The 26,586-nt window shown below is 56.6% G+C and overlaps 2 protein-coding genes and 1 long non-coding RNA gene across 7 annotated transcripts; 2 read left to right on the top strand and 1 right to left on the bottom strand.

Moving 5' to 3' along the window:
• FGD2 (FYVE, RhoGEF and PH domain containing 2) lies at window positions 1–26,200 on the bottom strand. Of its 5 annotated transcripts, none has more exons than XM_032988954.2 (16): window positions 8,830–9,104; window positions 6,523–6,793; window positions 5,774–5,854; window positions 5,136–5,284; window positions 4,588–4,744; window positions 4,323–4,461; window positions 3,720–3,778; window positions 3,175–3,321; window positions 2,682–2,774; window positions 2,277–2,356; window positions 2,168–2,198; window positions 1,966–2,058; window positions 1,615–1,740; window positions 1,266–1,412; window positions 724–867; window positions 1–639 (listed from the first exon to the last, which is right to left on the bottom strand). In XM_032988954.2, the coding sequence occupies exons 1-16, from the start codon at window positions 8,892–8,894 to the stop codon at window positions 409–411; spliced, it is 2,013 nt and encodes a 670-aa protein (XP_032844845.1). In that variant the 5' UTR covers window positions 8,895–9,104; the 3' UTR covers window positions 1–408. The 5 variants fall into 5 exon arrangements, with proteins under 5 accessions (XP_032844845.1, XP_032844846.1, XP_042655906.1 ...); XM_032988955.2 differs by having other exon boundaries at window positions 1–555; XM_042799972.1 differs by lacking the exon at window positions 8,830–9,104 and adding an exon at window positions 25,460–26,200 and having other exon boundaries at window positions 1–867.
• Window positions 9,651–21,271, top strand: MTCH1 (mitochondrial carrier 1). Its single transcript, XM_042799935.1, has 12 exons — window positions 9,651–9,836; window positions 10,646–10,730; window positions 12,056–12,162; window positions 12,587–12,664; window positions 12,985–13,042; window positions 13,485–13,536; window positions 14,355–14,414; window positions 17,579–17,672; window positions 18,035–18,082; window positions 18,275–18,342; window positions 19,059–19,134; window positions 19,555–21,271. Exons 1-12 carry the CDS (start codon window positions 9,651–9,653, stop codon window positions 19,627–19,629), a joined length of 987 nt encoding a protein of 328 aa, XP_042655869.1. The 3' UTR covers window positions 19,630–21,271.
• On the top strand, window positions 23,343–24,521 carry LOC116960701. The gene is made up of 2 exons (XR_004406520.2): window positions 23,343–23,483; window positions 23,947–24,521. It is a non-coding gene; the product is annotated as an uncharacterized LOC116960701 (long non-coding RNA).
• Window positions 26,201–26,586: the final 386 nt, after the last annotated feature.

The raw sequence follows: 26,586 nt of genomic DNA, 5'->3' as shown, positions 1-26,586 counted from the left end.
GAGGGTTGCAGGTAGGATTTATCACAGCAGTCCCAATTCCACAGATGTTTTCGCAAGACCGGGCATCCCCCCAGCACCATCCCCTGCCGGGGCCAGGCTCGGAGGAAGGCTGAGCCATTGCTGCCCTCGGGCGGCAGCCGCCGGCACGGCACAGCGGGCTGGGGACAGCCTGGCTGCAGGGGCGCAGGCTCCCCAAACCCCCCCCTGTTCTCCCTCTACCTCACGGCTCCGGGACCTCCATCGTCTCTGTCCAGTGTGGAGAAAAAGGTGGGAGGGGAAGGGAGATCCAGCTTGTCCGTGCGGTGATAAAGGTGGCAGTGCCTCGGCCTTTTGATGACGAAAACGCAAAAGGCAGGATGGGCAGGGGGAGGTTTGAGCCAGCGGGCAGGCCGGGAGCTGGGCACGGCCTCATTCTGCTTCCTCACAGGAGTCCACATCCTCGCCCTCCTCCGGGTGGCTGAGCCCCGCGGCGGAGCGCGCCATGGTCCTCATCCAGCGCCGTTTCAGCTTCTCGGTGTCGGCCACGAAGGTGTAGACCTGCCGGGACTGCGCCAGCTGGAAGAGGTGGCGGGAGTCACCCTGGGGCAGGTCCTTCACCTGGTAGCCCAGCAGCGGGATGGAGGTGTGGGCTCGGACATCCTGCCAAGAGCGGAGACAGCGGTGGGAGGCAGGGGGTGGGCACAGTGGGATGTCCCTTGCAGACGGAGCCGAGCCCAGCCTTACCTGGGGGGCTGCATAGATGTACAGCACGAGGGGATCATCCTGTGGGATCACAAACCAGCCCCGTGTGCCCCCCTTGCCGTTCTTGTCCAGCAGCTGCAGGGAACTGCACAGCAAACTCTTGCCTGATACCTCTGCGGCTCCTTTCTGCCGAAAAAAACCCAACAAACAAACCCCTAAATACACAGCAGAGGAGACAGAAAGGGCATTGAGTGAAGGTCCTTGCCTGGGGAATTCCCTGTCCGCTTCACAAAACCCCCCAAACGAGGGGCAGGCTGTGAGGGTCCTGCTGAGATTCCGTGGCGGAGGGAGCCCCGGCGGCCTGATCCCAAGGCTCAGAGCAGGAGGGAGGGAGCTTAGCACATCCACCAGCCTCCCAATTAGCAGGCCACCCTCTGATTGCTGCGGGAGTGAGTTCCACCCCTCCTGCTGCAGGTGCCCAGCCGGGCTGTGCCAGTGAGCCTGGGGAGCAGGGTGGGTGGCAGAGCTGAGGGGAAGAGGGACAGAGAAGCGGGGAGGACGGGCGGAGGGGGGGCAGAGCTCACCTCCAGGATGCCTTTGTGCTTCCCCTCCCGGTCCTCGGGCACCACGTGGCCCGTCAGGAAGACATAACACTCCTGGCACACACGGTTCAGGCGGTTCCCATCGTACTGTATCTCGGCCTTGTAGTCTGAGCAGCGAGCACACACCACCTACAGCCACCAGACAGGGACACTGGTGACACTGGGGCAGGGCTGGGGGAATCCCAGGGACAAGTCCACGGGGAGCTGAGGGGCAGGAACGGCCCTGAGCATGGGGAAAGGGGTACAGGGTGTAGGAGAGGCATGCTCCTGCCCCACTAGCCACCCGGGCAGGCCAGGAGGGAGGGGGGAGAGCGGGGCCGGGGCAACTCACGTATCCACAGGCTCGACAGTGGTGTCTGCGGCGCACGATGGCGTTGAAGGGCTCCCTGCAGCGCATGCACATGGTCACCAGGTTGTCCCGCACCCACTGTGGAGCTCGGCGGCCCAGTTCCTCTGTCTGGGGGTGGGAGGCTGCATCACTGGGGCTGACTAGCCGTGGTCTGAGTGGTCCCAGCCCCTCTGCTCTCACCCTTTCCCCCCCTCAGCCCTTCTCCCTGTCCGCAGTCTCCCCCCAGCTCTGTTTAGCTAGGGAAACCGAGGCACAGCAAGGTGAGCATTCCCGAGCTGCTGTGCAGGGGGGGTGCTGGAGGCAGGCAAGGCATGGGGAGGGCAGCAGGGTTACCTTCAGTGCAGGGGTGCCTGTCTCCAGCCCAGGTACTGCTGTCTTAAAGGTCTCACTCCTTTTCTCCTTCCTGTCAATGGCATCTTGGAAGGCCTAGAGGGGAAGGCAGGGCTGGAGGGGCGGCTGGGGGGGCTGCCCCTGACACAGGGCATCCAGCTGGGGTGAGTAAGATGTGCTGCCTCTCCCCAGCACTCTGTGGTACCTTCATCCAGGCGTTCATCTCCTCCCCAGACCTGGGTACAAAAAGGGAGATGGATAAGCTGTTGTCCCTCCTCCCCGAGGGTCCGCAGGACCGTCACCCTTTCCCTTACCTGGCTTGCAGCTCCAGCGTCCGCTGCTTTCCCGAGACCAGGAAGGTGTGAGGGAACTGCGCGTCGTTCAGCTCCCGAACCTGAGAGAGACCAAAGAAAGGATGTGGAGCAGCTGAACCCACCTCCAGCACGCAGGGACCTTCCTCCGTGATGTGGGGGAGGGGGACTGCCCTCAGACACAAGCCCTCCAGCCCCTCAAACCCTACGTGCACAAGATTTTACTGCTACTTCACAGGAACAGAGCGTATCAACCAGTCCTCCTCACCCACAAAGCCACCCCTGGCTCCAGCTCCTCCCTCCTTTCCAAGGAAGCGCGGGGCAGCAGCCGCATTACACCCCAGAGCGGGGTGTGTTTTGGAGGAGCCGGGGTCTGGGGGAAGCACAAAGACAAGACGCCTGTCTGACCTTCATGCTGTCCACGTTGATGCGGAGGTGGACCTGGAACTCGGCGCCCACCTGGATGACCTTGGGCACGCAGTACAGCAGCATGTTGTTGAACTGGGAAGAGGGGAGGAAGAGGGTGGGTTGGAGCCCAGCACCTGCCTGCTCAGAGCTGGGAGCTCCCCGGGGCTCGAGGGTGCTTCATGCCCCTGGGGCTGAGCTGGTCCTTGGGAAGAATCCAGCCGAAAAAGTGACTGCTGCTGCCCCAGACCTCTCCCACCCTGCAAGGGCAAAGCACTGCGGCAGCGTGGCACGGGCTGCTGTGCCCAGGGGATCAGCACGTTCCCAACCACCTCCTGTAGAGAGTGCCCTGCACTGGTGGGGGGTCAAACCCCCCAGCTCTGAATTCATCCCCTCTGTGTAGAGATGACCCAGCGAGACCAGGCTGTGCTGCCCCTCTCCCCACTCCCATCTCAATCTGCTCCCTGCCCCTTCCCCTGGGCATCCCAGCTCCCACCAGGAACAGGTACTTCTCCGATGTGGTGTTGTTGCGGGTGGAGATTTTTTGGATTGGCCCTTCCTTGATCAGCTCGTTGGAGGGATCCACGATGTCGTCCTCCAGGCCCAGCCGCTGATAGACCACCCAGAGTTTCTGCAGCCGTTCCTGGGGGAGGCACAGGGACCTGTTTCTATGGGGAGCTGAGCAGCCACAACCTTCTCACCCTTGGGTCCCCTCCGTCCTCATGTCCCAGGCCAGCTGCTGAGTGCTGGGAGAGGTGGCACAGCCCTCTCATCTCAGACTGATTTTTGAGAGCAGCTCACAACCTCAAACAGCCGGTCACATCATGGCTGAGGATGCAGACACGACTTCCCCAGGCTCGGGGTGGTGGGGTCAGGCATCAAGAGCAGGGTCTAACCTCCTCTGCTGAACCCACAGTGCTCCTGTCCTGTTCAGGGCAGGGCTGTGCTCCACTGAGTCACACAGCAATGAGGCCATCAGGAAATCTGGCAAATCACCGTGCTGTGACCCACAAGGCACTGCTAGCTGGGACAGGCGCTCACCATCTCCGCAATAGCTGCGTTTGAATGCTTGGCCACCATAAAAATCATCTCCAGGGCCTCTGCAATGAGAAGAGAAAGGATGGAGGTTAAATATTTGCTAGGGAGCTGTGGGAGAAAACCCCTGGGTCTCTCCCTCACTGGGGAAACAAGCGTGTGGTGGCTGCTGCCCTCCCCTGGACACAACCTGAAAGGACCTGAAACGCTGCACGAGAGTCTGAGTCCAGCTGGACCCGTGTGGTGTGGCACGGTCGGGTCCTGGGGGGACAGACAGCCGGGTGTTTATCCCTCCATCGCAGCAGGACTGGGGACTGCTGTTATCCATAGGGATCTGACAGCTCCCCCGGCCACTGCAGGGCTCCCTGGAGGATGCTCTGGAGGGATCATCCTTATCCTGAAACACCACCCACCTTCCCCGCTGACCTCCACAGACCCTGAAAGGGCAGATTAACCCCTCTCTCTGCTAGAAAAGACTGTGTGCACAGGGCAGCTGGTGAGAGAATCCAGGTATCCTGGATTCCCGTGTACAACATTAGGGGTTGTTATTTCCCCCACAAACCCACCCTGCCACTCCCTACAGCAGGGACAGCCAGACGGAGCCCTTACTCTCAGCATCATCCTGGTCTGGGGACTCGGGCGGTAGTTTTCGGATGTAATCTTTCAGAAGGAGTTCGTAGCGTGGGATCCTCTGCACTGGTTCCAGCATGTGGTGCTGCAGCGTTAGGTTAGCACAGACCTTCCTCTTCTGGAAGAGACATCACATGCAGAGAGAAACAGGGACCAAGGCAGCTCCCACCCTCCACTGCTTCCCCCTTGCAGGGAGATTTTGGGGAGCACTGCTGCAGTCCCTCACCTTGTTGTGGCTTATTACCTGGATGTCAGCAATGAGCTCCTGGAAGGGTGGTGATTTCTCTGACCAGACAGTGATGAGCTCCACGGCCTTGTCGAAGTTTTTCACATATTCACCATACATCTTGAGGAATGGTGCGAGCTTCTGGATCACATCCCCGATCCGTGGGTTGCAGCTCCTGCAGGAGGGAATCGCAGACCGGCAGCTTCCTCAGCCCAGCAGGGCAAACAGTGAGGGATAAAGCAAAGGGGTGGCTTGTGCACAGTGGGGGACAGAGGTTTTTACCACCGTGATCTGCTACATCCCCATACACCTTCCTGCTCTCCAGAATGGAAACGTCCCCAGCTTGCAGCCGTTCACGCCTGGGCACACCCCTAAACCACCTGAGATGTCACCCCCTCTTTTCAGAAATACCCTGATCTGGGCTGGAGTGTTTTAAGGAAGTGCTTTCTAGCACAAAGACATTTGGACCAAAACAAGTTGAACAATGGTCCTGGTGGGAGATCAAATTTATCACTGCTCCCCCACTCTGGCAAAGCAACCCAGGCGTCCTGCCCGCCGCAGCTCACCAATCCTCCATGCGCTTCTGCAGCTCTGGCAGGAAGAACTTGGCATGGAACTGGTAGATGGAGGAGATGTTGGAAAAGATCATTTTCACCACCTCCTCTGGGACTGTCTTCCCATTTTTGGCTTCTTTCATCAGCTCTGTATAGAATATCTGGAAGAAAGAAGAGGTGAATAAAAAGGGTCAAGCAAAAGGCTTGAGGATCCCGTTCCCCCCACTGAGACTGGCACATCACCCAGTGAAAATGCGCAGGAAAATGCCAGGCCCCAAGAGAGAAGCAGGGGGGATGGAAGGCTTTGCTGGGACAAAGGTGCTCTGTGGAGGTGTGAAGTGTAGGAAAGGCAAAGGCCAGACCCACTCTCTGGCCGTGAAGACCAGCAGCCCAGCGTGGCTCTCATCTGTACAGCTCCATTCTCCCCCAAACCTCCAGGGAGCAGTCCCTGTCCTGTGCATACCCTGAACTGAGCCCAGGCACTGCCACAGGGTCTAAGCCCTGCTGAGGAGCAGAGGAAAACTGGTGAGTGTGCAGCTGTGCCATGGTCCTGCCTAGTTTGTCAGCGTGGGGTGGCTGAGCTGTGCTGGTGGGGGGCAGACAGCAGCAGGGCTATTGCTTCCCAGACTTGCGTGGGCCCCTCTGCTCACCTGGTCGAGAAGGTGGAGGCGGTTGACATAAGCCTGCTCTGTCTCCAACAATTCCAGAGCAATTTTCTTTTCCTCTGGTTCCTGCATGGGGAGAAGGCCTCAGTCTCATGGGCAGAGACGTGACTCCCACCGGCCTGAGGGGATTCAGCTCTGTTCCCCAGTGTTCACAGACCACAGCCCAGAATCAAACCGGACCTCGCTTCATGTGAGGGCAACGGAAAGAGCTCTACAATGCATGCAGTGAAAACAAGGGTAAAAACAAAGCTGTTTTGGGGCTGTTGTGAAGTCTGGTTCATGTCCTCCTGGGTCACCTCTTTCTCTGTGCCTGTTTCTCCTGGAACAATACAGGGCTAGTGATCCTGAGGGGCAGAGTCGGGTGGGTTAACCCCATGGTCTACAATTACACGTAGGGTTTGAATGCAGTCCTGCAGAAACGTGTCTGCAGCTGGCAAAGGGCGGCACAGCCCCGAGGATGCCTCGGGATGGACCTGGCTGGGCCCACCTGCGCATCTGACCCCCACAGCATAGTTACATCAGAGCTGGAAGAGACAAGGTCTGCTTGGATCTATCTGACCATGGGGAATTTGTGCCTGAGGCATCAGGGAAGGGGCCACTTCTCTGTCACCCCACACAATGGCCCTGTGACCTGCTCAGAACCAGCAGAGACCTCAGCTCTGATCCAGCCCACGCAACTCCCTGCCCTGAGCACAGGCACCCACAAGCCTCGCCTCAGCCATCTCAGAGCTCACCTTGCTGCCAGACTCGAGGATGGGGTCCTGCTGCCTCCTCCAGTTGTCCTCACAGATCTTGTGTCGGAATGAATGGAGGCATTTGAAGCTGAGCCCCCGCTGACCCTGCTGCTCCTCCTCCTCATCATTCTCTTGCTCTGTTTGGTGCCTGGCAGCCATCTGGGAGAGGCTCTGGCTGGGAGGGGATGCTGGAAGCTGCTGGGACTGGCTGGCTGCAGGAGGACTGTGGCTGTGCGGAGCCTGCTTGTCCCTCCAGGCAAGTTTGCTAGTCCTGCCATGGAGAAATCAGAGTGATCAGCTCACCTGTTCCCCCAGCACAGTGCAGCCCACCCGGCTCCCCGTCCCAGCGTCCTGAAGCGAAGGCAGTAAGACACAGCAGCTCCCCAGTGCTGATGCTGCTTTGCTCCACTATGGCCCTGCTGATACAAACCAGGGTCTGACAGCCCGTACACCCCCCAAGGGGGGCAGGATCCAGCCTCTCTTCTCCCAGTGCCTCCTGCTGATGTGGTCAGTCCCTGTCCTGCTCTAGAAAAGCACAACTTTGCCGTTTATCCCACCCACACCCACAGCTGTTTATTTCCCGAAGCACATCCCTGCCCTTTGCGGTGCTGGCACAGCTCTGGCTGTCTGCCCGCTGCCACTGTGGAGCCAAAGTGGGGAGACTTGGGCATGAGGCTTTAAAAGCCAAATAGCCAAGAGGAGGGCTTGTGTAGTTGGTTTTGCAGAGGGGTAGTTTTTTGGTGGTTTTCTCTCTTCCTTTTTCCGGCAAAGACAAGGAAAACAGGTCCAGAGCAGGCATTGGGGAGGAACCACACAGGGCAACAGGCCTTGAAGATGACAGCAAGCGAGTTGTCTGTCCTCTGAGAGCTGGTTCCTGTGGTAAATTGCTCTGGGCAGAAACTGGAAAGATATGCACCGGTGGCCTGCAGACAGGAGTGGGATAAGGAGGGGGAAACTGGGATGAAACTGGACATAAAACCACAAAGTTGAGGACAGGAGATAACTGGAGGGGCAGACGCTCATCTGAAGCAGATGATGGGTCCATCCCCATGAGGATGAGCATGCATCTGTGAGCTCAGAAGTGCATTTGCAGCTATCCATGCATCCCCTCCTGTCCATGGGGGCTAGCATAATCCTTCATGTGGCAGAGAGGATTTATCTGTCCCTTCGGGTGCCTTCCAGACCTGTACTAGTCTAAACTCATTGCTGACATCTGGCAAGGAACTTCTCTCTTTCTATTTGTGCTGACTTAGGCTAAACCATTTTCTATTCCACAAAACTCATGTCCAGGTCCCCCAGCTTCCTCTGAAAGTCGTAAGTTACTTTTATTTCCTCTAAATCAAAGTCACGCTTCACAAAAAACAACAAACACACCGCAGCAGTGAAATGGAGGCAGATCAAATGCCACAAACGGCTCCAACACAACAACATCACAGGCCAAATTTCGACTGTGGGACCATGGGGACAATCGCGCTGCTCTGGAGCCATCCAGAGCCCAGAGCCCAGGACAAAGCACGGAGAGATGCAGGCAAAATTCCTCAAGTCGAAGGAAATCCTGTGCCCGACCAACTTTAGAAAATGCTGCAAAACTCATCTGCCCAACCACCCAGTATCATTAAGGCTCACTGCGATCACCTCACTGATAGCAAGAAAGGCAAGATTTGGTATGCCAATTCAACAGATGGGGAAACTGAGGCACTGACCATGATGACGACTCACCCCAAACCTCAGAACTGCTTCCACTCCTCGCTCCAATCCTGGCACACACTGTCTGAGGGTCCCAGCTCATGCTCCAAGTGAAGGTGCTGTTTTATGGGGCTGCCACGCAGCCCAAAAGGAACTTGCTCTCCCCCTTAACACGATGCTTTCTCTTCCCTTTCCTAGGAATCACATCGCTGCAAACAACTGGATAGTCTGTGGCTAGTGCCTGAGGCTCGGATCCTCCCAGATGCTCAAGCCGTTAATTCCCAGTGAAGACCCTTGCCTCCATATTTGCAAACCAAAATCCATTTTCCCCAGCAGCAGGGGAAAAGCATTCACCAGCCAGCCTGACTGCGGAGGTGCTGAGTGAACAAGCATGCAACGACCTAACCCTGAGCCAGGAGCAGAAACCTCCAGCGAAGTCAGTCACATGCCGCTGAGCTTTTCAAATTTTTGTCCGTGACCCACAGTGCTGATGAACAGCAAATCGCCTAGTCAGGTTCTCCCCAGCCTCCAAACCACCTCGACAGCAGGTTTCTTCCTTCCAAAACCCACGCCACGTGGAGCCTTACCGCACCCACAGCGCCCAGGACCCTCCCTCCTTACCCGTACTCTTCAAACACAGACACCAGGTTCAACACTCTCTGTTGGTTATCGGCCTCTCCCTCCATGGCCCTGGCCACACCGGCTCCCGGGTGTAAAGGAGCTGCAGGGGCGGGTGCTGATGGCTATGGCTCCCTTCTTCTCTCCCTCTCTCTACTTCGAGGTGTTTCTGGGACCCAGGATGTTGTTTGGGGACAAGGATTTGCACAAGGCAAAGCCCATCGGCTGCCCTCGCTGTGCTAGGAGAGCTTGTCTCTGGGTTGGCCTTGAAAGAGGAAGCGCAGCAGGTTGTCAGCTGGAGAAACTGTGAGAAAACGCTGGGAATTGGCTCAGTTTAAGGGGGGGGGGGGGGGGAGGAGGTGAGTGTCGCTGCGTGCCTCAAACCGGCGGCGTAACCGAGCGGCAGCGCTCGGCACGAGGCCTGACCGGCGCCAAGGGGGTGGGCTGCACCCCACCACGAGCCCGGGGAGCCCCTCAGGGGCTGCGAGGGACGGAGGGAAGGGGAGAGCGAGCCCCTGGCGCCTGTCCCGCTGGAGACCACCCTCGGAGGGCAGCCCTGGGGGAAAGCAGAGCGCAAGGCAAAGCCCGACTGCCTCGCCGCCTCCCCGCTTCCCGCTCGCATCCCTCAACCCACCCGCCATGGCCGCCCTGTCCCCTCCCTCACACCGCGCCTCCATCCCCCCCCCCCCCTCCTCTCGCCATGGTTCCACCCGCCCCCCCTTTGCCCTTCACGCAATGGTTCCGCCCGGCGCGGTGATGCACAGGGGAGGGGGCGGCGCAGGCGCAGTGGCGGCGCGCGGGAGCGCCGGGGGGGGGGGAAGCCCATGGCGGCGGCGGCGGCGCCGCTGCCCCCGGCGGTGCGGGCGCCCCCTGGCGGTGTGGCGGGGCGGGCGGCGGCGGCCGCCCCGGGGGTGTCCCGGGCCGAGGGGGCCGAGGGTCTGTTCGTGGTGCTGGGGGCGGGGCTTGCCGCCGCCAGTCACCCGCTGCTCTACGTCAAGCTGCTCGTCCAGGTCCGGGGCTGCCGGCGGTTGAGGGGGGGGGAGGTGGGGGGTGGGATGGCGGAGGGGGGGGTACGGGAGGGGGGGATGTATAACGGGGAATCGGGACCCCAATCTAGTGCCCCTATAGAGACCTCTGTGTGCTGCGTACCACTATAGATACAGGCCCCCCTCCCCGCTTTATGACAGAGGGGCACCGCTATAACGGAGGGGACACCCCTGTGCAAGGAGGCGACAGGAACCCCCCTGTCTAACAGATGAGGTCACCCAGTATAATGGCGGTTCCTCTATAACTGGGAGGGTGAGGGCAGCTATAAAATGGGGAAGCCTATTCAGTGGGAGTAGGATACCTCCTACAGTGGTGATCCCCCCTATATAACAGGAAATCCCTGTATAATGGAGGGGTGAGGACCCCTATATGTTGGGGACTCCCTTATAGCAAGGGCACTGGGACCCCCTTCTGTGACAGGGGGTGGGGGAACCTATAGGAGTGGGGACCTCTAAAAACAGGGGGAGTTGGGGATACCCTCTGCAGTGGGGGCTCCTGTATAAGGGGGGATGGGAAACCCCTATATAATGAGAACCCCTCTGTAATAGGGACCCCCATAAAATGGGAGGGTTGAGGACCCCCTGTACCTTAGGGGCCTGGTATAATGGGAAAGGGACTGCTTGTGTCCTGGCACCCCCATGTATCTGAGGGTGACGGGGGGGGGTGGGGGCGTGGCCCGTGGGCAGCACACGGACACCCGGGATCGTGGCCTGGGGGCTTTGGGAACGCCGGGCCAGGGCCAGGGACCTGCTCACGGGGTTTTCTCTCGCAGGTCGGGCACGAGCCACTACCTCCGACCGTTGGAAGAAATGTGCTGGGAAGGAAAGTCCTGTACCTGCCCGGCTTCTTCACCTACGGTGAGCAAACGTCCCTCCCTGCCAGCGCGAGGTCCTGCCCAAAAACGGGGCTGGGAGCTGCCAGGGAGATGGAGCCGACCCCCAGCAGCACTCCCGCATCCCCCTTGGGATCATCCGGAGGCTGCAGCGAGACGTAAAACCCTACAGCTACTTGCAAGGCCCCCTCAGGTTTACCTACCTGTTGGGACAAGGGGGGCGGGGGGCCCCGGTGTTGCTGCTGCATCCGCTTCCCCTGGCACGTTACTCTGGGTTTGCACCGCAGTGCTGGGAGCGGTGGGGATTTAGGTGGTGTAGTTTTGTTGGTGGAGGGTTTTGTGTGTGTTAGAGGTAGCAAAGCACCATTCTTTGCTGCAAAACAGCCCTGCAATAACCTGACCCCTGCCCTCCTCATTTGTGTGTAGATGGAGCCCTAAAGGGACAGAAATACCAAGAAAAGGGGAGGTAATAGGTTTAGAGGGAAAAAAAAAAATACTGTTTTTCCTCTCTTTGCGGGCGGAGCAGCGCAGAAGAGGCGGGTGAAAACTCTGTGACCTCGAGGGTTGCTTTCACAGTGGGTTTGCTGAGGGGAAGGGGAGCGCACAGTCCCGAAAGCGGGGTTGGGCTGATCCCAAAATCAGACAGCAGCTCCCGCAGAGCCAGGGGACCCAGCGCAGAAGCAGTATGAAGGAACACTCGGGGCTAGAAAAGTCCCGGTGCTGCCCTTTGGAAGATGCATTTTCCAAATAGATTTACGGTGTTGGGTGATGGAAACGTGCAGAGCCTGCCTGGCTTTGCTCAGGACAGCAGAGGATGGGGAGCAGGAGCAGCTGGTACCCACTAGCATGTAGTGGGTTGTATTCCACCATGTTATATCAGGGAGAAATTGGATCTGTTGGCTTTTTTTTTTTTTTTCTGGAGACCTGAGGAAGTTTGCCTGGGAGAAGGTGGTGGGGCAGGAATTGAATCTGGGTTTGAGAGATCCATATTAACCCTGAGTCCAACCCCTGTGACACCACACAACAGATGAGACAATCCCTCCCTACCCTAGCTCAGTCCAAATTGCCTTGTAGCCATTTCAGATGAGCAAAACGATCAAAAGATGAAAAATAGCCCAAAGTACTGAAGCTATCCTTCCAGATTAGACGGATGTGACAGGAAATACTTAAGGATTCTTTGCGTCCTATATGAAATTTATTTAGGACTGTTCTAACAAATCACCTGGGGTGGGACCGCAGAGCGGCTGCTGTGCCGTGCTGAGCTCCGGTGAGGTTTCAGCTGAACGCTGGAGGTGTTTGGGGTGCTCTCCATGTGCCCGACTGACAGCAGCCTGGTGTTTTCTTACCCAGCCAGACACATTGTGGAAGTGGATGGGAAAAGAGGCCTCTTCCGCGGGCTTACTCCTCGCCTCATCTCAAGCACTTTATCAACCATCACCAGGGGGAGCGTGAAGAAGGTAAAGGTCGGCTTCTCTCTCCATAAATCAGTTTGCTGGGTTGGCTGGTGCTACTGCAGCAGGGCCAGGGAGCCTGCGTGTGCCTGCACCCAGCCACGACTGCACGTGGAGGAATAAAACACGCTCTGAATAGTCCAGGACAGGAGAACAGTGCCCATATCCCTAAAACTTATTTTTTAAACAATTTTAATTTAATTTGAACCATCACTTGCCTTTTATCTTTTGTAAGCACTTTCACAACCCATCTCTTCTCCTGCTTTACTTTCCTTTCTTCCTTCTCCTATGTTCCTTTCTGCCTGTTTTTCCTCACCTTCCACATAGAACACAACTGCTCATGGTTTCCTTCTGTCCTCAGACATCGAGGGTTTCTGGGTCAGCATCTCCCATCAGTTTTGACCACATGGTTTCTTCTCTCCCTGCTCAGGCCTTTCCACTGGAGGACATGGAGCATGTTTCTAACAAGGATGATGTGAAGACCTCCCTTAGGAAAGTGGTGAAAGAGGTGAGAAGTGGGTATTGCACATTAATGAGTGATAGGGGAGATTGTGTTGGGAATGTCCCTGGAGAGCAAAGGAAGCTTAAACTGTGGACTGCAGGTGAAATTGCGTGGAGGGAAACTCTGGGTACAAGGGCCGTGGTATTTAGTACCACCCTGTGTCCAGCTATGAGATGTTTCATAGGAATAGAGGTTTACTGTAGGCAACAGATATCAAAAAAGGCACCCAAAATGTGTTCTGTTCCACTAAGGGAAAGGGCCTGATCTGTGCAGGTGGAGCAGTGCAGCTTTTCATACAGGTGTGGTTTCTTTTCTTCCCTTCCCAGACATCTCATGAGATGATGATGCAGTGTGTGTCCCGGGTTGTCTCACATCCACTGCACGGTGAGTCCTGTCCCTCTGCCTGGCAGCCCTCTCCAGCCAGAGGATCGCCCCAAAACCCCATTTACTTGATGTGCTTCTCTACCAGAAACGGCTTTGTATGAAACTGCAGAGCAGATGCAGGTCTGAGCGGTTGCTCAGGGAGGCTGATGCTTGGCTTGGCCTTCAGGGAGTAACCCAGCCGAGCGGCGAGGTGCTCTCCTCTCATTCATCCAAGAGCTTGTCCTAGAGATCCCATTGGGGTCAGAAATCCTTCCCATCACTTACAGGCTGGGGGAGGGCCCTGTTTTCTAGTGAGTCTTGCAGGGATGAGGACCACTGAGAGGAGCTGGAGGTGATGTGAGTCGAGGGAAGGGAGGACAGAAGGGTCAAGTTGCATTTTCCTTCACGTCCATTGCAACCCAAACTGGATTTGTTTGTCAGCCCCGTGTTTCTTTCCTCCTAGTGATCTCTATGCGCTGCATGGTCCAGTTCGTAGGCCGGGAAGTCAAATACAGGTGAGTGGCTGCAGCTCTGAAGGGTTTGGGCACACAGATGCACGAGTCCAGGAGTCAGCAGGGCCAGACGTCCCATGCAATGGGGGATATGGCAACCCAGGAGGTCTGGGAGACCAAAAAATGAATCTGAGCTGTGGTTAGAGGGTGGGCAGCCGTGAGGTGAGAGGACAGGGAATGTTGGGTTCTATCCCCAGTGTGCCTGTTCCAAGCTTGTGCCTGCAGGGATTTTGGTGGCTGTAATGCACCTTGCTGGTCACACAGTGAGTCTCTTGCCTTTTTGCTTTAGGTGTTAATAGAAAGGGAAGTCAGCAGGGATGCAAAGTAGGTAATACAAAGGGTTCCTGCAGCCCTGCTAGTCTGCACGATTTTTCCAAGCCTTTTTCAGTAATACCTGCCTCTCTGCAGGGCAAGACTACACTTGCAGCCCTGTGAAAGCACATTAAACACGACTGCAGCTAACCCACGGCTGCCAGCATGAGTTCCCAGGGGCAGGACACGGTTCTTGGGCTGAGAATCAGCCTAATCAAAACATGCTATGTGCTGTGGCTGCAGCACGTGTATCCACTCACACAAAACCAAGCAGAACCCTTCTAGCTTCAGCGTTGAAGCAGTTGATTGAGTGTTGTCCCAGGCGTTACTGCAAGAGTGCGGACACGACGCTCCTTAACGGGCTGAGGAGAAGGAGCTCCAGCTGTGTTGCTGGTGTGGTGGCCTGAAGGGGGGACACAGCTGTGGCTGGTGGCTGCAGAGTGCATGCGAAGCTGCGTGGGACAGAGAGCAACCCCTGCATGCTTATGGCTCTTATTCTGTCTTGGCAGTGGTGTGTTCAGTGCCATTGGCAGGATATTTAAGGAAGAAGGGATCCTGGGATTCTTTGTGTACGTGAGTTATTGTTTAAATACTTTCTCCCATAGCCCAAAGGTGCCGATGGCTTTCCTGGCTGCTCTGCCAACCTCAGGTAGAGTCACGCTGAGCTCCCCCCATCTGAAACCTTGTCTGACCATGGGACACTCACATCACTCCCATGAGCACAGATTAAATCTGTGCCTTTGACAGAGCTCCAGTTTGACCATTAAGTTCGCCCCAGATCTTATCTTCAATCAAACCTTCAGAGCCCAGAGAAAACCCTCTGTTTTTTCTTACCTTTCTTTTTCCCTTGATATTTCTTTGTGTTTCAGTGAAGGGCCATTTAAAGCATTTGTTTGTGCAACAGGCACCAAGATCAAGTGCAACAATGAGACCCCTTGTTGAAATAAAAGCCAGGGCCTGGATAAGAAGCACATTCCTCTGAAGAGCACTGTGGGTGCTTGTAATGAGCGGGTGGTTTGTGCTGGCAGCAGGTTTGCCTGTACGGCGGGAGCGTGGTGCTGCCCAGCTCAGCGGCGTGGCTGCCTGGACCAGAAGGAGCTGAAATGTGCTTCCAGCCACTCACGAAGCGTGGTGAATTGATGGCATTGCTGAAGTGGGAGCCTGGCAGGCACTTTTTTGCTTGAACCCTTAGTTAACCTGCCTTGCCTTTTTCCCCCGTCTATATAAAAGCAGAACCACCTGCTGCCTCCACTCTCAGTGGGGAGACAACTCACTCCATTATGTCAATAGTAGTAAAGGCAGCTCTGAAATTTCAGGGTGGGGGGGGGGGTGGCATTTCAGGCCTGATGCCTTTGGCTCTGCAATCACAAAATCTAGTCCTCCACATGCAACATGAATGCATGAGGAAGAGGCAGGCAGTCGCAGAGGGTCTCACTCTGTCCTTCCCCAAGGGGAAAGGGCCAGGGGTCTGCAGAGACCCCAGCAGTCAAGTGCCACTGCATCTGCCTTTTGCAGCCCAGAGCTACTCTGGGCAGCCCCAAATCTCATCCATTAAATACAGGTTCCTCTGGGATGTTCCCCGTGCGTGGGGCATGGCCAGAGCGTGCTGCCCAGCCACCCTCCCTCTTCTCCACCTCCCAAGGAAATAACGTGAAGGGAGCCGCTGCATTCCGTTCCATCCACATAAAATAAACACTGTTGGTAGCCTAATTAAAGTTAATAGTTCACAGGAAAGGATTTAACACAACCCAAAATGTCTCAGGAGGGCTCTGAAGTTATACGTGTTCTACAACCCCGCTAGGAAATCACACTGCTGTGAGGGGAACACAAACTGCATCTGTAGGACCAAACTGCTGCTTTTCTGCTCTCAGCCCTCCTAACGCAATCCAAACACATCCACTCCCTTAAAATCATTGTGGTGCACTTATTTCTCGTGGTCTTATAACCTCTACGCAGCAATAACAGCAGCATGATTGCTCTGGATGCGTGCCTGGCTAGAGATAAAGACTTTTCAGGGGATGGACTTACCTTGCTTCCCTTCATGTCTGCAGCAGTCTCCTGCCCGCCAGCAGGCCTGGAAGATCTTCCCTGGGCTCCGAAACTGCTGCACGTGGTCAGCTCAAAGATGGCTCTCTCCCCTCAGCACTGGGGTTTCTCCTGCTGGGTCACATCATCTTACCTCACAGGCTTCACCATCTGCCCGCTGCTGTTCCGACTTTTAATGACTTCTCTTCTAAAAATATTCCTAGTCCAGATCTTGGACATCTCGCCAGGCGCGAGAGTCGTATCACAAATGAATTTGGTTATTTAAGTCCCGTTCTGCAGCTGTCTCGGACCCCTGGTCTCCAGTCATCCCATAAACTCGGGCCCAGCATTTGTTGTTACTTTGATGACGGAGGAAAGAGAGGGATGGGATTTTTACTACAAATGGAACAAATGATCCGATTCTCTATCAACAGATGGGGGAGGTTTTACTTACATGGCTGCCGTGGCCCAGTCCTGGACCAGCCTTCTGTTTCTGGACTTTATTAAGACCCTGTTATATCTGCAGCAGCTCAGAAGTCTGCTTCAGACTCGACTTTGAGTTAGAGAAAGGATTTTTTCACAAGTGCTGAATGCTAAATGGAGAGCAGACCATCTCTTTGCGACCAGAAAGCTTTGATTTCTTTGTCCTGTCTGTTGCTGTCATGTACCACATCTTCTAAGCCAGTGGATCTTCTATCAAAGACTTCTGCTGCGCCCCGAGACCTCGGCTGCATCTCCAGAGCTGCTGGAGCCTTGACAATACACAGGTTGTCTCCAAAAAGCATAAACCCTATCACCAAGCAAGTGAAGCAGCCTGGATCAGAGCATGCAGAGTGGCTCTTTCTAGCCCAGCAAACACTCGTGTGGCTCTCACCAGACTCATTTTCGGAAGAACTGTGTGAACACATCTGGTGAAACACAGGTTTAACACATGCCTGGATCCTTTTGCAGTGGAACAACCGCACGGCCAAAGCAGGAAGCCCTGCACTTGATGCCTGCAGCGGTGCAACAGATGCTGCTGAAGTGCTGACAAACCAGAGAAGCCTTCTGAAATGTTTTGTTAATGTTTTAGTGCCATTAGCTGCAGAAGCTGGGGGTGCTCGTTATGCTGGGAGCTCTGGCCCATGTGTTGATGAGAAGCATAAACCAAAGCAGCTGTGCTCCCAGGTGGCAGCAGGGACTGGGAGAAATCAGAGGGACTGGAGTGCTGCCCCCAGTTAATCCCGCTTTGCAGTGGAGCAGGTTCTGCAGGAACATCCCCCCTCATTTGAATTTCTAAAAGGAGGGAGATTCCACAAAGAGATGCACTTCTCATTCTGCCTCCGGAAGAGCATCTGCAAAATGAGCGTGATGGAAACCACTTCATCGGTGTCTCGCTTGGGTTTCAGAGCAGGAGTTGGGCCCAGAAGGGTTTTGGGGTAGAACCAGGGAACTTGTCTGAGTCGTACCCAAATCACAGATCCCAAACTTCCTACGCAAGATAATCCCCTGGCCGGAGCAGCTGGCAGCACGTGTAGGACCATGTTTGAAGGCTGGGAGAGCTTTTCCCTGAAATCACCCCTTCTCCCTTTCAATTCATCCCAAAGTAAAGGTGCACGTCAGGGGAGTGGGGTTCCTTTACTCTGGTGGAGGGGAGGGAGGGCTGGGCACCTCCGAAAGCAGCACCGGGACCCTTCTGTACCTCACGCCCCTCTTTTTGCCATTGCAGCGGTTTGGTCCCTCACGTCCTGGGGGATGTCATCTTCCTCTGGTGCTGCAACCTCTTGGCTCACTTCATCAACACCTACGCGGTGGACGATAACGTGAGTGGAAGCGCCCGATGGAGGGTTTGGGGGGGCCTGTACCAAGCACCTGCAGCTGTGAAGAGTTAATGGGAGGTTAATGGCTAAATTAATACAGACACCGGGCTTGAGCTGAACACTGTAAAGGTGCTGAAGATGCAATGTCTGCTCAGGGCTGTGCTGCAGCTGCAGTTCAGGGGATCAGGTTTGATAGCAAATGTCTTCCCTGACTCTCAGCTGGGATGCGGTGTGCCTGCCGTTTCTTTTTGCTTTCTTCCCCTGCCCCACACCCGTCGTCTCAGGCTCAGAGGGATGGCGAGTGATGACAGTGACAGCCCAGTGTCATCCGCCTCCTCCATAATCCCTTTGCTTTCTCTTTCCAGTTCAGCCAGGCATCGGTGATCCGGAGCTACACAAAATTTGTGATGGGGGTATGTAGGCAACCGTCATGTCATTTCTCTTTTTCCTGCTGTCTGTGGGCTAAGAGCTCGTGGTCTGGGGGCAAAGGCTGGTCTGAACTTTATATCCTGAGACAAGGATAACTTTGCTAATATGCAAAAGCTGGAAATAGCTTTTTTGACGTGGTAAACGTTAGAGAGACTACCGGTTGTCTGTGCTTTCAGATCGCTGTGAGCATGCTGACGTACCCGTTCCTTCTCGTGGGAGATCTCATGGCAGTGAACAACTGTGGGTATGTCCGTCACACTGAGATCTAAGGCTTTCCATTCCTTTCTTCCAGCCCCTTGTTGTCCGAATCCTCCGCTAACGATCGTAAAGCTTTCATACAGAACTGTAAACTATATGGCACCTCACGGAGCTGGCTCGTTTCCTGTCCCAGGTTGCTTATAATTTTAGATCAGAGGGCACAGACAAGAGCGGCGTAAAAGCTCAAGTGGAGAGAAATAGGGAGCATCATGGTGGTGTGGTCCGATCTGAACTAGACCAGAGGCAGAAGGGATCAAAGGGACCGTGCTGCTTCCAGGGAGTGGCACGAGGGAAAGCAAAGCTCTTAATGCAGCGATGGGTGCAGACGGGAGTAGGACCAAGCTTGCTTTCCAGTCCCACTGCTGCAAGAAGTCTTCTGTGTTCATGCTCATGGGGAGGGGATGGGATCCAAGCCGCTGGTGTAGTGTTTTATTGGTATCTGTTGGCTCTTGAAGGTGTAGATACAACGTATAGCCCTGAACTCTTAACGTATCCAGGTAACACTCCTTGCTTGTACATGCCAGGGGTAATTAAATTACATGATCTATTGCATTGTAAGTAACGAGCTGGTCATTTGGCCTTCAGCCCGGTGCGGACACTGTTTCTGTGTCCTCGCTTACACTTATTGCTGCTCTTGTGTTACCTGTCTGGATAATGTGACATCTGTACAGACCGTCTCAGCTCTTTCTTGTTGCCATGCAGGTTGCGTGCCGGCCTCCCTCCCTACGCTCCTGCATTTACATCCTGGATCCATTGCTGGAGGTACCTCAGTGCTCAGGTGAGGGAGCAGGGCACGTGCGGGGCTTTGGGCTCCCTCTGCTCCTTCCCGAGGTCTCCAGTGCCACATCCTTGACATGCTCCATAACCTGTTTCCATCCTTCCAGTTCTGGCACTGGTACCAGGCATGGCAGTACTGGTTCTGCCCGTTACATGCCCCGAGCTTGCAGCCTACAAACTTGTAGCCAATGCATTGCACACAGCAAAGCGAGGTGGCTCTGCCTGTCTCCATCGGTCCCCCCTGGGGAAAATGCCCGACTCCAGCACCCTCAGGGCTGAAACCCCACTTTCTCCTCTGCAGCAACCCCGGGTGCTCGGGCCTTGCAGTGGGCACAAGTCGGTCCCTGCTAAACCAGCTGGAGTTTCCTGGCTGGGTCTCAGCACGGCTGCCCTGACCCTCTGTGCTCTCTCTCCTCCTCAGGGGCAGCTGTTCCGTGGCTCCAGCCTGCTCTTCCGCAGAGCGCCCATGCCAGCCGCCTTCTTCCCCATCGACTGACTCCTCGGCAGGGAGAGGTGATGAACTTGGACTCCTCAAGAAACCCTAAGCTTGTTTTGATATATGTGTATTTTTTCTTTTCAATCTGAAGTCCGTGGTGCCAGAACAAGACACCTCCTCTCCAGCAAGGCCAGCAACAAGTTGGCTATTGGAGATCTGGCTTCAGGCTCCAGCTGGACCAAAGCTCCATCCTCATGGCTGTCGCGGCCGGGACACGTAGCAGAGAGAGCAGAAGGGTGTTACCTTGTCTCATTGGTCCAGGCTGTAGCTCTGGAGTCACTGGGAAAGTCCAGAAAATGCCCAGGTACTAAATGAACCAGCCCCAAGGTGCAGGGACAAACGACGGCTTCGTTCTGCTAGAGCTGAGAAGCAGCAAGAGATCCAAGGTCGCTTTGCTGGTAAAGCTGCACCGAGTGAGCAGCCTCCTGCCTCAGCTCTTTTAGAGAGGGCAAATATTTGTGTGGCAGGTAGCTCATCCTGGGCGAGATCGACCCATATTTAAGGTTTTGAGGGTAGCTGAACACTAGAGAGCACACCACCTCCCATGGGCGTGAAAGGGAAATTACAGTATCAGAACAGAAAAGGGGAACAAGAGTCCCACTACAAAGAACAACACAGCCCCAAAGAGACGGGTACAGCTGAGCTCGAGGGCAGTGCTGGGGCTGGGGGAGCGCACCCGGGGAGGGGTGTGAGCTGCAGGTGGTAACTGCTTTGGGAAGGAGTTTTGCAGCGGGACGGGCTGTATTTAGGCTACAGCCAACAGAGCTGCTGGGTGTAACCTGCGCCGGCAGCCTGGACGCGTCTCTCCGTGGACTGGCCCACGCTGGGGTGCAGCGTGTCTCTGTGCCAGCACAGCCACTGCGTGAGCATCTCCCAGCTGGCAGGACCACGCGCCCCGCCGGGCTCCGGCCGAACCCGAGCGTCACCGCTTCGCTGGTGGGCACAGGGCCGCGTGTCCTGCGGAGGGCTACACACAGAAGGGTTTGCCTTGCAGGAGGGGCACTGGGTCCGCTGCTGCCTGGAATGAAGGAAAAAGCTGGCCAGAGGCTTGCGAGGGGTCGGCGGCAAGGGCTCCTGGTGCACACAGGAGCGTGGCTGGCTCTTGCGTAGCGGAGCTCACTGGTGGCAGCCGGGCAGGATTTATCCTCAGCTCCCCGGACAAGAGAGGGTTTTTTTTTTTTGCACCAGTCTGTGCTGTCACGGCAGCCAGGCAGATTTTCCCCCTGTTTTGGTTCCCCTACAAAGCAGTCTTTTGCACAGAGGTGTTGGTGCACTCCCTGGGAAGAGGTTCTGGGGTCCTTGAGCGGGTTTCCGCGTGCTGCTGCAGCAGCAACAGGGCTCGCAGCTCATCCTAGTCCTGTGGGGACCCCAACCTGCCATCGCACAGGGGATTTCCCTCCATCAGACGGGTTTGATCCACACCTCCCAGCCAGGGCGTGCAGGACAGCGTTAGTACATGCTGGGACCAGCAGTCCCCACCCAGCTCCCTTCGGTGTCGTGAAGTCAGTCCTGTTTGTCGTCCCTTCCTTCTGTACAGTTTATGTTACAGTATCAGAAGTTAAATAATGCATGGCCCCGTTCCCTAACATCAGAGATTATTTCAGAGGATTTAACTGTGCTCCAAAATACAGCTATAAGACAACTCTTGGGCGTTTCTTTTTTTAAAAAGTTAATTTTTTTTCTGCGTAACAGGCTCCCTCACTCAGGGAAGATTTCAGTTTGAGACAAGCACTTCCTTTGGTTTCTTCCCCAAAGCAGGGGCTAAACCAGGTGTGGCAAACTCAGCTTCTCTCTGATCCTCACCTCCATGGAAGGTCGGCAGGTTTAGACTGAGCAGTGGGTGCACCTGGAGTGAGGGTGGAGGCAGCAGTGGGCTTGGCTGCTTGAAACAATAGACATGAAAGTAGGTATTTGGAGGTAAAATTGATCCTGAGCTCTTCTGGAAAGGATGATGGGGATCCTTGGCTGCTGTTGGACCCATCAGGTGGGCTCAGCCACTCCAACCTCCCCCCGCACAGCTCGCAGGATCCTTCCCCACCGGCCTTTTACCGCATCAGCTGGTTTCTTGCCTACGCCAGCAGCGGGCACTGTGTCTCCCAGATCACACAACGCCTGCTCAGGAACCTTTACCCTCAAAATTAAGGCCACCTTCTGCTGGTCACATGCCTGGGAAAACTTCCTACACCCTGTGCACAGCCTAGCTGCAGCCACTGTAATAAAAACTGCTATTTATTTTCCTTTGAGGAATTTACCTCAGTCTGCACCAGAGCAAGCATCCTGCCAGCCATTTCTGCCCAGTTCACTGGGACCCACAAGCTTTGCTGAAAACAAAACACTTGAATGTAGTTTTTTGGTCAATTTAAATGAAAACCAGGTTTCAAAGCTTTCAGTACGTGACCTCACCTTAAAGCGGGGGCTGCCATTCGTAGGGTGATTAAATATTTCCTTATCTCCTCCCAGGTTTTTAACCCTGGTTCGTTCTTGTCCCGTGCTCCATTTGAGGTGTCCCACCATGGGAACAGTGGCTGCAGCAGGAGCAGACAAGGAACCCAACCCCTTGGCTGGCCACCCCCATCCCTTAAATTGCTGCCCCGTCCGTGGGTGCCCGTCCCACAGCTGGGGCTCACGTAGCTCAGGTGATGAGGCCGGGGCCCCACTCCCACGGGAGAGAAGATCTGGGCTGAAACCTGCAGTCGGGAGAACAAATGAACGGGTGTCGGGGGAGGTTTGGGCCCGGTGCCTGCGATGGAGCCGGGGATTTCTCCCACACACAGTCCCAGCGCTCCCTTATCTGCTCAGGAAACAAAACTGGAGTTTAAATATTGACTCTGTCCTGCGTGAAACAGGGATGGGTGGAGATCATCGCCGTTCTGTGCCCGTGCGGTTTATCGGCCCTCAGTGGAAAACAGAGATTGCCGGGACTTTGGCCTCATCTGCTCCCAGCTGCCGGGGGGAGAAGGGAGGCAACGACCGCAGCCGGGAGAGGGAAACTCAGGTCAAGGCTGCCCTGGCTCTCCGCAGGGCCCGGGCGCTTGGGACCGGCAGGATTTGGGGAGCGGTGGGGCGCTGGTGAAGCCCTCGTGCCCAGGGAAAGTGCAGCTGAGCTCGGTCTGATCGCATCGCCCTTCCCTTTCCGCCCCCCCCCGGCAGAGTCGCCCTGCTAAAGACCCTTCAGTTAAAACCAAACCCCCCACCCGGCCGTGCTGCTCTCCCCGCTGCAGAGCCGGGAGGAAAGCAGCCGAGCAGGCCTCTCCCAATGGCTTCACGGCGCCCATCACCCTGGTGTCTGGTCAGAGGGAAGGCCAGGGGCTGCCGGACCCCCCCGCCAGCCCTTGCCAGCGATGGAGGGGCCCCGTCTTGCGGCTGCACATGAGGAAGTGCCCCTGCAGTGCAGCTGCCCTCGATAAGGTTGTTTGTGCTCCCACAGCGCCGAGCTCCACGTTGGCAAATAATTATTAAAACAAATAAAAAAAAAATATATATATATATATAAAAGAATAACCCTCATGGAGGAGACCCTGCTGCTGGGGAATTGGGACCGGCTGGTGCCAGGAAAAGCTCAGGGTGGGGACTTGGACCGGCCCCAGGCACCGGCGACTCGGCGGCCCTGGACCCGTCCCCCGTCTTCGCACGGCCCCGTCCTCGGTGGGAGCGGGGTGGCCCCGTCCCCGGGGATGCCCTTGACCCGAAAGGGAAATTAGAGAGGAGCCGGGTCCTGCTGGATCCCTCCCCTCCGAACAAGGGCGATCCCGGCTGGAAACGAGGAGAAAAGGCCACCGAGGGGCCGGCGGGAAGGCTCGGCGCGGTGGCCTGACCTGCCACGCTGGCGGTGGCAGCTTCGTCGCTGGCGGCTTGTAAGAGGAGGGGAAGAGCGTGGGGAAGCTGCTTTCCACTTTTTTTGGGAGGGGGGGGAAACTCCCTCAGATCCCCCCCAAGCTGAGCTGCCCCCCATCCCCTCCTGGGATGGCAGTGCTCTCGGGGTGGGTGGGGGGGTGTCGGTGGTGTTTTATCCCGATGCGGGAAAGAGGCAGCGGCACAGGGCACAGATCCCTTTCCCTGCGGCCGCTTGGCCCCCGCACGCCTCCCTCGGTGCTCGCATGGCGCCGGGCCCCCCCGCCCCGTCCCAGGGGAGAAGCAGGAGGCCCGGCGAGCCGGGAAGGGGGGAAAAGTCTCTCCGATTTTTGATTCGGCTTCTCTCCCCCCCTGCTATGACCCGACGGGCGGGCCGGCATGGCGAGGATCCGCGTGGCCGCCGCGGCGGCCGCTGTGCGAGGCGCCGTCCCTTGCTGAAAAACGTGTTAATTCTCTAATCTTTAGGAATGGAGTTTCTCCCTTAAAAGCCGCCTGCGCTCTGCGGCCGGGCGGCGCGGCTCTTGTCAGGCTGCCAGAGGAGGCCGGAGCAGCGTCACATGCCGCAAAGTTTTACAAGGCGAGCAAGCCGTCTGGGGAGAGGGACAGGAGAGGGGACAGACACACGCACGCACTCGGACGCGCACGCGGAGAAACCTCCTCCGGGCTCCCTCCGGCTCTGATACCAACGTTTATTTTTTATTTTTATATATATATATATATTTTTTTTTTTTTTTGGAAGAACAAAGACTGTGGGGTGGGTTGGTGCGTTTGTTTTTCCGGGGTTGGTGTCGGTGGACGGGGAGGGGGGAAGGAGGCTGGAGGCGGAGGGGGGAGCCGGCGGCTCGAATGCGAGAAAGTCCTGAATTTCCCTGGCCGAGTTGCCGAGGCCATCTCTGCGAAACTTGGAGGAGGAAAGACGGGGGGGGAAAAAGGGGGGGAAAGAAAAATAATTAAAAAATAAAATATGATGACGTCACTTGGAGCAGGGGTGCCTTCCCCGCTGCCTGTCAGATGCGCCTGAAAAGAACAGGGCAATAAAACAACAGCCGCCTCTGTCTCCCTCGTTAAACACGGCACTAATTGGATGTTAATTTCTCCTTGCTCTTCTCGCTGCTCGATTGTGAGGGCTCTGCCTGGCTCTCCCTCTCTCGCTTTCTTTCTTTCCTGTTGCAATGCTCTTGGCAGCTCCGAGGGACTCCGGACTGTGCGCTCCCCTCCCGCTCGTGGACTGGAATAATTCAGGAGCTGGGAGAATTAAAAAAGACGAGGCGCGGGGGCGAACGGTTCAGAAACGGGGCGGGCGCGATGGATTTCGAGAGCTACGCTAATCTCCCCGTTTCCCGTGCATTGTCCTGCCGACTTGGAGCTATTCTCTTCCCATTTGATTTCTCTTCCCCCCCGCTTTCCCTTCGCGTTGAGGTTTGGGCTGCCGGGTGAAAATATATGTTTCCAAAAAAAAAAAAAAAAAAAAAAAAAAAAGGGGAGAAAAAAAAGGAAACAAGGCAAAAAACAAGAAAAAAGGCAGGAAAAAAAGAGAAAAAAAGGCAAAAAAAAAAAAAAGGCAAAAAAAAAAAAGAAAAAAAAAAAAAAAAGAGCATGGTTCAATGACGACAAACCCCCAAACCTCCTCCCAGCTCCCCCCGTCTCGCCGCGCCGCCTAACCCCTGCGTGGAAACAGGCGTTTTAGGGAGCCGGAGCAGGAAGTTGTTGTTCTCTGTCTTGCCCAGGTCATCCTTAAAGGGTATGTGTGCAAGAGCGGCGGGCGCGCGGGGCTCGGCGGGCACCCAGCAGCGGTCGGCCGCCCCCGGCGTTGCCCCCCGGCCGACGAGGCGGGCGAGCGGCGGAGGGGGGAGCGGGTGGTGTTTTGGGGGGACGCGAGAGGGGCCCAAGGGACAGGATGGGTGGGGGAGCGGAGGGGAGGGAGCGGGAGGCGGAGGTGGGGGGGGGAGAGAGCGAGAGCCGGGGAGTAAAGTCCTACCTGGGATCGGTGCCAACTTCCTGCAAAGGGTTACAGACCCGCGGCTTTGAGAGCCCACCAGAGGCGAGTGCGCTCTTGTCACGGTTCCAAGGCGAGATGAAGGCAGCGGGAACAGGTACAGCAGATGCCGAGTGGCCTCGTTTGCCCGCCGAGCGGGGCTTCGGCTCGATTTAAACCTCGCCAACGGGGAGGCTTCGGTGCTCCCGCCGGCGGGGGCCTCGCCATCCCCGCACGAGGCCGGCGGGTGCCAAGGGTGGGGTGCGCAGGCCGGTGGTGGTGGGGGTTTGGGGGGGGTGGGGTGGGTGCGTGGGGAGAGGGGGGGGGGGGGTGTGTGCGTGCGTGCACGGCAAGTGGGGGGGCCTCCCGCCGCTCGCTCGCTCGCCTTCTCGCCGTTTGGATTAACATGCGGAAGATGCGCCTGTCACTTTGCTTACTGTCAGCGCCGGCTCGGGGATGGGTGACGGCTTTGTTCGGCGCAGCCGGGGGAGCCGTGCCAACTCGGACTTGGCAGGCGAAGCCGGGTGGGCAGGGAGAGGGGGACGAGGCGGCGGGAGCGGCTGCCGGGGCGGCTGCGGAGGGACGTGGCCGCAGGCCCGCGTCTGAGCGCGGCGGCTTTCTGGCGGCGCGCGCCTCCCTCTCCCTCCCTCTCTCCCGCGCTCGCCTGCGCCCAGGCTGGTGCAGACAAAAATGAAAACGTGTTTTGTTTTGTTTTTTTGGCATCTCCCCAGCAGCGCTACCAACCCCGGCCAACCCCCCCCCCCCCCCCCCCCCCCCCCACTCCCCCCCTCTTCTCTCCGGTCCTTTCCCCAACCCGCCGCGACTCCCCTTTTACAATCGGCACAACCCAGGTGCTAGGGCAGCAGAAAAATAAAGGCCAAAAATACCCCCCTGGCAACCAAACCACCCCCAACCCGCCACCCTTGGTGGCGACAGCTCCCAACCTTCCTCCATGGCGGGTGGGTTGTTGTTTGTATATATATATATTTTTTTTTTGTCTTTTTTTTTTTTTTTTTTTTCCTACCCCCCCCCCCCCCATCGGATCCCTCTCGCGTTGGGTGTGTGCGTTCCTATTCAAGGACCCGCCGCCTCCTGTCGTGCTAAAACCAGGAAGGAGGGAGCCCAGGGCT

Source organism: Tyto alba, unplaced genomic scaffold (genome assembly GCF_018691265.1).
Source record: "Tyto alba isolate M040663 unplaced genomic scaffold, T.alba_DEE_v4.0 Super-Scaffold_30, whole genome shotgun sequence".
Classification (NCBI taxonomy): Eukaryota; Metazoa; Chordata; class Aves; order Strigiformes; family Tytonidae; genus Tyto; species Tyto alba.
Note: the sequence above shows the minus strand (reverse complement) of the source record. Positions and strands in the feature narration are given on the sequence as shown.

What these genes read in the sequence shown, in the direction of transcription:
- MTCH1 (XM_042799935.1), top strand. Translation starts at nt 9,651, where the DNA reads ATGGCGGCGGCGGCGGCGCCGCTGCCCCCGGCGGTGCGGGCGCCCCCT. An exon ending in ACGTCAAGCTGCTCGTCCAG is followed by an intron (nt 9,837 to 10,645) that starts GTCCGGGGCTGC and finishes TTTCTCTCGCAG; the next exon opens with GTCGGGCACGAGCCACTACC. An exon ending in CCAGGGGGAGCGTGAAGAAG is followed by an intron (nt 12,163 to 12,586) that starts GTAAAGGTCGGC and finishes CTCCCTGCTCAG; the next exon opens with GCCTTTCCACTGGAGGACAT.
- FGD2 (XM_032988952.2), bottom strand. Translation starts at nt 8,894, where the DNA reads ATGGAGGGAGAGGCCGATAACCAACAGAGAGTGTTGAACCTGGTGTCT. An exon ending in TCCTCGAGTCTGGCAGCAAG is followed by an intron (nt 5,855 to 6,522) that starts GTGAGCTCTGAG and finishes CTCCCCATGCAG; the next exon opens with GAACCAGAGGAAAAGAAAAT. An exon ending in AGCACAAAGGCATCCTGGAG is followed by an intron (nt 868 to 1,265) that starts GTGAGCTCTGCC and finishes TTTTTTCGGCAG; the next exon opens with AAAGGAGCCGCAGAGGTATC.